We start from the raw sequence: 12,210 nt of genomic DNA on the forward strand, positions 1-12,210 counted from the left end.
ATTGGAGAATTTTTTTCTGATAAGCAGCTTCTTTTGACTTTCTCAAAATTTATGACTGTCAAAAGATTTAGGGAGGTGAGAAATGCTTATAGGAAAAAGATTGTCATTCAATCAGCTTAGAGATGCTCTTCAAAAACGATCAATGGAAAATGCAAGTCTTAAATTGCCCTCTTGTTGGGATTATGGAAATCAATTTTTCAAAAATGTTTTATCTAATTCCCTGTACCTCCTGACCGCTGGGAATCATATCTACAAAGAAAAGCAATCTGAAGCTCTACTAATCAGAAAGAAGTAGGCATCAAAAGAGAAATGAAAGAGAGGAGCACAAAAGAGAAATGAAAACTTAAACGCATTAGAAAGAATAGCGTACAGGAAAGGGAAAACAGGAAAAGAAGAAACAATGAGGATAATTTCTTAACCCAGTGGATAGCAGACCTTTAATACATCTGTATGCTGAATTTTACCTGAGTATCTCTTTTTTTTCCTGAGTATCTTTTGACAGCAACTGGTTCCACCCCTTAGAATCGGAGCAGTATCCACAGACACCACAATTATTCCTAACTTTATAAGAGGAGTAAAATGTAACTATTGATTATTATATGCCAGGCAATGTGCTAACTGCTTTACATGCCAAGGCCCCTTAAACTAACCCTAATAAGGACTAATTAAGAGAAGGGTTGCCAGGACAGAGGATCCACACCTGAAAAAACAGCAGTATAAAGCCAACAAGGAAAGAACTATACCTTGAGGAAAAACAGTGGAAGGTGAGGCTGATGAGGTAAAAAGGAGCCAATCTATTAGGAAGATAAAGCATACAGACCACAGCAACACCAGAATCTGTGAGGGTATATTCAGTGTGCCTGCCACACAGAAGACAATATACTTGTTGTTTAGAATGTAGAGAATTACAACTACAGAAGTCAAGAACGACCTGCAGATTCTTGACGTATGTACCTGACTAAGTAAACTAAGGAACCAGTCATCAGAACAGAAAGGCACACTAGAGAGGAAAAGTTTAAGTATGACTTTGAGCATGCTGATTTTAAGGTATTTGAAGCATATTCAACTCCAGTAAAGAGAATGTCAGTGTTTTTGTAAGTATTCCTCATAACAACTCCATGAGGTAAATATTTTTATCCTATTTACAAAGGTGGAAAATGAACTCAGGGGGTTCTATACTTGCCTAAGTCCATACTTTGCCCACTTACTAAGAGCAAATGCTTCAGCTGCAATTTAAACCCAAAGTAGTATTTTCAGAAAACAACTCCAAGACCATGTGGATTCCTGCAACAGAGAGGAATTGACAGGACTGCTCCAGCCATGAAGACAGAAGAGAAACAGTCCAGAGATGGAAGACGCTGACGACGCCTTGCCATACTAGCAGTCAGCAGCTGTGCATCGCGGCAGGTTGCCTAGGACCAAACCAGAGAGGGTCGGACCTGCATTACCACCATTTGTCCACCATCCAGAACTGAAATATCATTGCTGACATGTACACATAAGGACCTGTTTGACATTGAAATTGGGACTCAAAAGTAACTGTTGGCCCAGAAACTCACTACAGACTGACTCATTTGCTTCTCAGCATAACCATTATTGCTTGTCCCATTTTCAGTTCTTATAAGTGTATTTCTAGTATCACATGATCTCACTCATCTAGGGGAAATAATGAACAACATAAACTGATGAACAAAAACAGACCCGGAGACAGGGAAGCATTGATCAGACTATCAAACCTCAGAGGGAAGGTAGGAGAGGGTGGGGGTTAAGGGGAGAAATCAACCAAAGGACTTGTATGCATGCATATAAGCCTAACCAGTGGTCACGGACAACAGGGGGGTGGGGGCATGGGTGGGGAGGGGTTTGGGATGGGAATGGGGGGATGAGGACAAATATGTGATACCTTAATCAATAAAGAAATTTAAAAAAAAAACACACAAAAAAAACCCCAAAGCCATATAGATCAATGGAACAGAACAGAGAACCCAGAAATAGACCCAAGACATTACAATCAATTAATATTTGACAAAGGAGGCAAGAGCATACAATAGAGTGAAGAAAGTCTCTTCAATAAATAGTGTTAGGAAAATTGGACACACACATGCAAAGAAATGAAACTAGACCACTAACTTACACCATACACAACAATAAACTCAAAAGGACAATGAGGTATCACCTCACACCTGTCAGAATGGTTACCATCAACAGATCAACAAATGACAAGTGCTGGTGAGGATGTGGAGAAAAAAGAACCCTAGTACACTGCTGGTGGGAATGCAAACTGGTGCAACCATTATGGAAAACAGTATGGAGTTTCCTCAAAAAATTACATATGGAACTGCCATTTAACCCAGTGATCCCACTTCTAGGAATACATCCTAAGAAACCTGAAGCACCAAGCAGAAAGAATGTATGCACCCTTATGTTCATAGCAGCACAATTTACAACAGCTAAGATCTGAAAACAGCCCAAGTGCCCATCAGTAGATGAGTGGGTAAAAAAGCTGTGGTACATTTATATCATGGAATACTATGCAGCAGTTAAAAAGAAGAATCTCTTACTCTTTGAGATAGCATGGAGGGACCTGGAGAGTATCATGCTAAGTGAAATAAGCCAGTCAGAGAAAGACAAGTATCACATGATCTCACTCATATGTGGAATCTAAGTAACATAAACTGATCAACGGAGTGGATCCAGAAATACTGAAGCATGGAACAGAGTGCAGAATCTCAGAGGGAAGGTGGGAGAGGGTGGGTGGGAGGGAGATAATCAACCAAAGACCTGGTATGCATATATGCATAACCCATGGACCCAGACAACAGGATGCTGAAGGTCTGGGGCAGGGCGGGGGGGGGGGGGGGGCTAATGGGGGAAAAAAGGGGACATATGTAATACTTACAACAATAAAGAATTATAAAAAAAACAAAAACCCAAAGCCCAAGGTCCTTCCATTACACCATACTGTAAGAGAATGGGACATTAATATTTATGAAGATTAATCTGGATGTTTATGACAGAGTGGACTAAGCAAAACAAAGGAAAAACATGTCCAACTGTAGGATATGAACTAGTCCAAAATAATCTGACTAGTAATGTAAATGTACTATTATAAAAACGAAACTTGATGATTTAGCAGAGGCAGGGGAATGATTCAAAATGCCTCTTGGGTTTCAAGTCAAAATAACTAGAACATTATAAAATTACTAAATAATGGCTGAAGAACCAGACTAGGAAAGGTAAGTTCAATTTTCTGATAGATTTATTTTTTTAGGTGATAACAAAACACTAAATAGAAATACAAGACTGGTACCTGGCCAGTATGGCTCAGTGGTTGAGCAGCAACCTATGAACCAAGAAGATACCAGTTGGATTCTTGGTCAGGGCACATGCCCAGGGTTTCTAGCTTGATCCCGGCAGGGGGCATGCAGGAGGCAGCCAATCAATTAACACTTATGTTTCTAATGTATATCCCTCTCTCCCTTTCTCTCTCTCTAAAATCAACTAAAAAAAACCCAAAATACACATATTTAGAAATGCAAGACTGCAGATCTACGATAAATAGTTACTGAGTGCTTACTATGTTCTGTCCCTAAGGTACTGGGGATAAAAATGAAAAGTCCTTAGAAGAGGATAAAGGGGCAATTAATGGTGATACAAGGAGGCTTGACTTGGGGTGGTGAACATACAAATAATATACAGATGATGAACTACAGAACTGTACATCTGAAACCTATATAATTTTATTAAACAATGTAACCTCAATAACTTCAATAAAAAGGTTAAAAAAAGTTCTTATCCTTATAGGGTTTACATTCCATACAATCAATCAATCAATCAATGTATTCCATACAATCAATCAATGTAGATGCATACTGCAAAATAATAAGAAGCAGATGAAACAAGGAAACAGTGAGATGGTAAAGATGAGTATTTTTTTACAGAAGGTAGTTAGGAAAAGCCTCTCTTAGAAACTGTTTTGAACAGTCCTGAATGATGTGACCGAAGACCTTCAAATACCTGAGGGAAGAATATCCCTGGGAAAGCAAATAGCACAAGATAGATACATAGGCAGTAATGAGCTTAGAGTATTCAGACCCAAGAGGCTTAGATGAAAGTGAGTGTCTGGGGATCAAAAACACATCAGACACAAGGAGTAGTCAGACTGTGCACCACAATAAGGAATTGCATTTCCTTGTAAGTGGGATGGGAAGCTACTGAGAATGCTGAGCAGGTGACATTATCTGACATTTTTCAAAGATCACTGAGCTTTGTAGATAAGAACTGATTATATGGGGTAAGAGTGGTAGCAAAGAAAGCCTAATAAAAAGTTTTTGCCATAGTCTATGAAAGAAGTCATGATGACTGGAGTAAAATAATAGTGGTGCAGTAAGGAGAAGTGATGAGATTCTGGATATATTTTAAAGTAGAGCCGGGCCAGTGTGGCTCAGTTGGATAGAGCATTGTCTCGACACCAAAAGGTCGTGGGCTTGATTCCGGGTCAGGGCACTTACCCAGATTGGGGGTCAGGCTGTGTACAAGAGGCAACCGATCAATGTTTCTCTTTCTTTCTTTCTTTCTTTCTTTCTTTCTTTCTTTCTTTCTTTCTTTCTTTCTTTCTTTCTTTCTCTCTCTCTCTCTCTCTCTCTCTCTTTCTCTCTCTCTCTCTCTCTCTCTCTCTCTCCCCCCCCCCTCCTTCCCTCACCCCCTCTCCCTTTTCTCTCTCTCTAAAAAAAAAACAATTACAAAAAATATCCTCAGGTGAAGATTTAAAAAAAAAAAAAAAAAAAAAAGAGTTGTCCAGCCGGCGTAGCTCAGTGATTGAGCATCGACCGTTCGATTCCGGGTTAGGGCACATGCCTGGGTTGTGGGCTTGATCCCGGTGTGGGACGTGCAGGAGGCAGCCAATAAATGGTTCTCTCTCATCATTGATGTTTCTATCTCTCTCTCCCTCTCTCTTCCTCTCTGAAATTAATAAAAATATATTTTAAAAAAGAGTTAAAATAGAGCCAAAATATTGTCCTGATAGAATGAATGTGGAGTGTGAAAGAAAATGAAGAATCAATGATGACTCCTAGACAATAGAGATGAATGACAGGAAATATCAATGATGCCATCTACTGAAATAGGTAATGATGAAGGAAAGAGTAGAACTATTACTATCTCTATATTCCATATTAAAGAAAACTGAGGCACAGTGTATCTAAGCAAATAGACCAAAGTCATACTATTGGTAAGCATCAAACCTGGGAAATGAATTCAGGCAGTGTAGCTCCAGAATCTGAATTCTTAAAGCTAAGCTAAACTGCCTCCTAAGACTCTAAGGGAACATTTGAAAGAAGTTCTAGATCTGAGCTCCAGGTTCAGTTCAACATTTGGAAGTCACAAAAAGGATAAGCCAAAAAAGTCTTAAAAAGGACTTAAAGCAGAAAATCAGAAAAAGTTTGGTGTACTGGAAACCAACTGAACAACGTATATCAGAGAGGAATGCTAAGAGATCAACAACAACAAAATGGACTAGGTATTGACTGTTGACTATTGAATTTAGCAAGATGGAAGTCACTAGGGACTATGAAATAAAAGCTTGATGGAATGAGTTATATTTATAATTCAAGAGTTGAACTTCACAAGAAATATCCAAAATGAGATCCACTTATTCAAAACCTGTTTACTGAATGTTTATTAGTATCAGACACACTACATGCTGGGAATATCATAGTGAACATAAAAACCAAAAATCCCTATCCTCATAGAGCTTTCATTCTGATAACATGTCTAGACATTTCTTCAAGGGAAAAGCTATTGCCAGTATTTTGCTTCTTTATATGAAATGTTATATTACATAAATCAGTTCATGAATTTCCGATTCACCATTTCAGTTTATGAATAAAGTAGAAGATAATTTTAAGTACAAATGTATATTAATGTTAAATGGCAAATAATTATATCAAGTGATTTAGTGAGAGGACTTTAATACCACTGACATACTCATTGTTAAATGTATTCTACATACTATATTCTACATGCTATCCTAGTAAAATATTTAACATAGAAGTCTATAGGACTCTGTCCAAGGATTATTTACTGGGAGTCTCTGACAGGTCTTCTTAGATAACTTTTCATGATATTTTGATACATGGATCACAAGAAGAGAATATGATCCAAATGCCCAAACCTGACTAACTTTAAAAAGTAAGCTTTTTCTGGAGCAAAACAATGTTCCTATACCCAAGAAACTTACTATCTAGCAAGCTCACGTGACACATTCTCAATTCAACAAATATTAAGCACCTATTATGTAATTAAATAATTAAGGAGCATAAAAAAGGATGTCAAATAATTTGGTAAAGATAAACGGCGTTGCAGGAGTTTTGAAAAGAGTGGAGATTATGGTGAGTTAGAGCAGTTCTCAACTGGGAGCTATTTTGTGGGCCTGAGGGACATGTAGCAATTTTTGGAAATCTTTTCAATCATGACTGGGGAAGGGAGGTGCCACTGGCATCTAGTGGGTATTTGTCGGGGATGCTTACATTGCACAGGATAGAACGAACACACACACCACCACCACCACCACCACCACCACCACCACCACCACCACCACCCCCGCCCCCCGCAAGACATTTATCTGGTCCAAACCATCATACTGTTGCTACTGAAAAACCCTAGGATAGAGTAATCAAGAAACAATTCCTGAGTCGGCTTTTAATCATGAGGACATGTAGAAAGGTAGAAGAAATAAAAGATGCAAACATATAAAGGCAAGAAGGAGCTTGCTTTGAACTGGCTGCTGTAGGTACTGAGAAAGGTTTTGACATTAAGAAATTTACCTGAACGCAATGAAAATGTGCATTAAAAGAGTCGGTAGGATATAAAAGTGATTGGTTAATTGGAAGCTAGATTATATAAAAACTAGACAACGGTACTGGAAACGAAAGAAGCAGTTATTAAGAAATTGTTTTACTTTAAGCATTTGCCCTAGAAATTAATGTAATAATTTGTAAAACTACTTAAAGGGCAGCAACCATGTCTTATCAGTACCTCAATTTCTTATGTCACTGAACAGTGTCCTGTAAAAAGTGTGTGCTAAGTGCTTACTAAATTAAATGCAATTTTCCAATTAATTATTTACAAGTATTATTGGTGAACTCTAAAGTTCCATCCACTGTATTTAGGACATTCATTTAAACTTGAACCAAAAAAAAAAAAAAAAAGCCATCATTTAGGTGACTACTATATAAAGGCACTGCAGTAGGCACTTACACATATTATTTAACGTAACCATGAAGAGAATGTGTTTGTCTCTCTTTAAAGATGAGGATACTGGGGCTCAAAGAGCTAACGTAACTTGCCCTTGATTTCACTCAGCTAGGAAATGACAGATAGAAGATTTAACCCTTTTCTAGTCTTACCCCAAATCTCCAAGCTTCAGTGACACGCTGTGAGGAAGGGTTAAAAAAGCAAAACCTGACACCCACCATTCACAATTAAAATATAGAAGCAGCTCCACTCAAAACTGTCCTTACATTTCTTTACTACAATAATTTCGGTCAAATCACCCCAAAATTCTCTTCTCGAAAACTCAAACTCCTGTCGTTAATACCCTTAAGCCAGAAAAAGATAAACAAAAGCTAACCTGTAGAATCGGTATGATCAGAACATACTGCCAATGATTCAGAAAAACAAAAGGGGGGAGGGGCATTTAAAATTCAAAACAAACTGGCGTTTTCAGATTCAAGGTCCCAGTCCACACTTAAAGTAGAGAGACCTACTCTAAGCCAGGCAGCCCAGCAGCTCAGGTCCGCGATTCGGCCTCAGCTGTTGCCAAGAATTCCACTGCCAGCGAGGGCTCACAATCCCACCCGAGCCGAGACCCCTCCCCAGCCCTCCCAGCTCGCTTCTCCCAGCAGCTCTGTCCCAGCACCAGATGCTACACCAGCTGTTCTTCGGAGCTCTCCACAGCAACCCTTCGGGCAATTCTTTCCAAACCCACAGTCCCAGCTCAAGGCCCATTTCGCGGGCTCTCTGAGTCCCATTTCTTTCAAAGAGGATGCACCAAGCCCGCAATCTCCTCCGAACTCTTAAGGTTGAAGCCTCATTTAAGGGGAACAGCTTGGCCTGACCCAGGGGTCCAGAACGTCGCAGAGAGCGGGCAGAGTGGGGTTGCAGTCCGGGGGGCGGTGCACAGGGAGCGGCAGAAGCACTTACCAACATCTTGATCGAATGGATTAGTGGCAAAGAGAGGCATCTCCACTGCGTGCCGAGGTGTCCGCAGGGACTCCCCGTCGACACCACGGGAGTCAGGGTGCGACGGAGGAAGGAGGACTCCTCAGGCAAAAACAGCGACTGACACGGACTCTCCGGGGTCCGCGACAGGATATCGTCTCACCGAACCCCAGCAACGGCGCTGGCGGCAGCAGCGACAGCGGTGGCCAAGGCAAAGGAGCCCAGAATGGCCCCCGCGTGGAGCCTGTCGGGAATCTGGGTGACCTCAGTGCTGCCTGATCAGAACCTGCCCAGAAACTGCCTCTCCAAAACAGGTCCAACCAAAGCGACCCCTCCACCCGACTCCTCTTTTGAGTAAACATACAGGAGAGTGGCAGTAATGCCTGCGTTTTCCTTTTTGCCTTGGCTGGCAGTCTGCGGGGGACGGGGTCCTCCAGGCGTGCAGAAGCCGACTAACAATCCCCTGAGTGAATCGGGATGGGAGGGCTGGGAAAGAATAAGGGTCGTGTTTGTGTTGAGCGAGACCCCTTTTCCCCCTTCTGTTGGTGGTCCTAATTTTGTAGTTCCCTATGGAGGGGGAAGGGAACGCCTTCATTTGGAGTCAACAAGGTAGAAAGGCTATGAGTAATGTGCTTGTCTGAGGTGACAAGCTTGCTTGGATGAAGTCATGTGAGCTGGACGACTTGGCTGGAATCCCTGAAGAGGGGAGTGTCAGGGCGCTCCCCGAGAGGGCTGAGGTCTCCCTGGCACCTTCCCCAGAGTCCCTGAACGCCCGGCTTCAGAATCCGTGGAAAACGCTTCTAGTTGGGCGTTGGTTGGTACTGACTAACTGTGCAGTCACTAAGCAGCTGTGTTGGTTGGAAAATAAGTTTCATAACCCAAGAATGTCCCCCTAAACCGAGCAAAAAAGAAAACTGAAAAATGGAACTAGAAATTGATTAGTGATTCCTAATCACTTAAAATGTTTATTTAATTTTGTTAATGTTTATTTAACAAATGTAGAAATTTTAAGGTGCATCTACTAGATTTTGCATCCCATTTGGAACAAACAGCATCTTGCATGAGAACTGAAATTATGTAAATTGTGTCCAAAAATAGAGCACTTCCAAATGTAAACAAATATTTGCAAAATGTCAACAACATATTAGTAGTGGTATACAAAGAGTACTACAAACATCCATTAAGAATGAAGTTCCATTTTTTAAAAGTGAAAATGCAAATTAAAGTAGCATTTAGATACATTTTTGTCATTCAGACATAGAATCAGAAATGTGGGGAATCATACATTCACACTGTTGAATTAAGTGTAAATTAATATATTCTTCCTAAAGGAAATATTTGGAAGTATGTAACCAAAGCCTTTAAAATGTGAACACCTTTGTACCCAGCAATTCTACTTTTTGAAATTTATCCTAAAGACATCCTTTAAGAACATGAGCAAAGATATTCATAACAACATTGCTTATATTACCAAAGCATTGTTCATCACTAAAATGTCCAATATTAAGAGATCGGACAAATTACTTCACTTCTTGGGGCCTCAGTTTCCTCTTCTGTAAGAAACAGGAGAAATAATAGGGTTGTGAAGATCAAGTGGATCAATGCAAGTGAAACCCTTAATTGGTTAGCATATAGTAAGCATTAAATTAAGTATAAGCAATAGTTATAATTAGTATTGGTCAAGTAAATACAGTAGACAGGATGTACTAGTAAAAACTCCACAGCTATTAAAGGTGATAATATAGATCTATATTTACATAGAATGACATCTAAATATATAAGTTTTTTAAAGCAGGTTACAAAACCATGCAGAATTACAAAATAAACCAGATTTTTTAAGTGAAAGGAAATACATGAGAATATTATTACATGATCCTCTCTGTGTGATAAGATTTGGGATGGTTTTTAGTTTTCTATGCAGTCTGTGTTTTTCAAATATCTTAATGATGAGCCAACTTTCTTTCAAAAGCAGAGAAAAAAGAAAAGCAATGTAAAAAAAAATGTGGTACTTTTGTAACACTGGTTCTTAACATTTTGAGGAGCCAGTACCAAAAGCTTACTTGTGTTTCATTCTGACAGGATAAAATTCTTCCTAAACATCACTATTGGTGTGTGAACCAGAGCATTTTCTATCAAAAACCAGTTGTTGATTCCTGGGCTGACAGAATCAGGGGACAACTTGTCCACCTCAAGTTTCTGAGCAGAGCTGAGGCACATTATTATAATCACTTGTATCACAGCCAAATGTTTATGGAAATGCATTTGCATGTGCTTTGTGGTTCAGTAATGAGACTGAATTATTCTGTTGCCAGCAATAATCTATGGATCAAATTGTTCAAGCCTTGATTATCAATATGTGAGCAATGGGAATAGTGAAGCACTGGGAATTGTTCATCTTGATAGCATTATCTATATATTTAGACTTAGAAGGATGACTTTAGCTATTTGAGGCTTTTATGATTAATATGCTATAAATAATAAACATTTTTTAAATCTAAAGTTTTTAACATTATTATGTTTAACATAAAAACCAAATATAAAAAGTGAAATGGGTTTGTATTGTGAGGTTAGCTTTTCATTATTAGCCCTTAAAACATTGAAACTGAAGGAGTTTCATTTTTACTATAGTTTTAAAAACACTGTAGAGCCCTAACTGGTTTGGCTCAGTGGATAGAGCGTTGGCCTGGGAACTCAAGGGTCCCAGGTTTGATTCTGGCCAAGGGCATGTACCTTGGTTGCAGGCACATACCCAATAGGGAGTGTGCAGGAGGCAGCTGATCGATGTTTCTAACTCTCTATCCTTCTCCCTTCCTCTCTGTTAAAAATCAATAAAATATATTTTAAAAAATTAAATAAATAAATAAAAATAAAATCACTGTAGAAACTTTGTCAATTTCACATTCAAATATTTCTATAATACGTGTTTACTGAATTCTGTGGTTGATTTTAAAATAATAAATCTTTTCTTTGGTTTAATTTTGAAAATTCTTATACATTAGAAAAAGCAACATGCAAATGGAGCTACTTCAAGAAAAATCTGTAAGTTTAAGGTTTAGGGGGAAAATATCCTAGGAAAATTATTAACACTGCTTTAGTTCACACCCCCATTATCTCTTAGATGAATGATTGCATTTACCTCCTACCGGGGTTTTCTTCTTTCCTTATAGACTGAATTGTGTCCTCCCAAAATTCATATGTTGATATTCATAATTTCAATGTGGTACTATTTGGAGATGGGGCCTTTGGTGGATGATTAAGTAATGATTAGGTTTAAATGAGATCATGAGGGTGAGGTCCTCATGATGGGATTAGTGACCCGTAAGAAGAAACACCATGTAAGCACACAGTAAGAAGGCAGCTATGTCTGCAAGCCAGGACTAAATCCATATAGGCACCCTGATCTAGGATCCAGTCTCCAGAACTATAAAATAAATTTCTATTATTTAAGTCACACAGTCTGTGATCATTTCTTATGGCAACCAAGCTAATACACCTGCCTATCTCCCAACCATTCTCCAAACCTCTACTAGAATGATTTTTCTAGCACACAAATCTGATCATATTCCTATGAAATTCTCATGGTTCTTCAGCCACTCAGTCATTCAGTACATATTTATTAACTCCTTATTTGTGCCAGGTACCATTCTAGAAGCTGGAACTACCATAGGGATAAAAGCTCTATGTGAGATAACCATTTTCGGAGTATAATAACCTATGGGAAAGACAGTCATTAAATAAATAATAAATTAACTGCATGATTATGAGCATGCAGATTAGCCTCCTGCCTTCAGGATTAAATCCTAATTCTTTAGTACTACATCGTTACTGAACTGGTCCCTGAATACCTCATCTCCTCACAGTTTTTTGTTTTTATCACATTTTCTAATTTTTTTTTTTAGTCTTTATTTTTATTGATGAATGTATTACAGATGTTCACTTTTCCCCCCATTTATCCCCTCCATCCCTCCCCGCCCCTCCCTTCAGGATCCT

At 39.0% G+C, this 12,210-nt stretch overlaps 1 protein-coding gene across 3 annotated transcripts in view; it reads right to left on the reverse strand.

Annotated features, from left to right (window-relative positions):
• STAM (signal transducing adaptor molecule) overlaps window positions 1-8,466 on the reverse strand; it is a 93,006-nt gene extending 84,540 nt beyond the window's left edge. For 2 of the 3 annotated variants that reach the window (XM_080682254.1, XM_080682253.1), the window contains exon 1: window positions 8,203-8,459. In XM_080682254.1, coding sequence (XP_080538380.1) covers window positions 8,203-8,242 — 40 coding nt within the window. In that variant the 5' untranslated portion in view covers window positions 8,243-8,459. Of the gene's footprint in view, window positions 1-8,202 lie in introns of all 3 variants that reach the window. The other variant, XM_080682252.1, reaches the window with a different exon arrangement.
• Between the last annotated feature and the right edge of the window lie 3,744 nt (window positions 8,467-12,210).

The sequence above is a fragment of the Plecotus auritus genome, assembly GCF_963455305.1.
Source record: "Plecotus auritus genome assembly, chromosome: 1".
NCBI lineage: Eukaryota > Metazoa > Chordata > Mammalia > Chiroptera > Vespertilionidae > Plecotus > Plecotus auritus.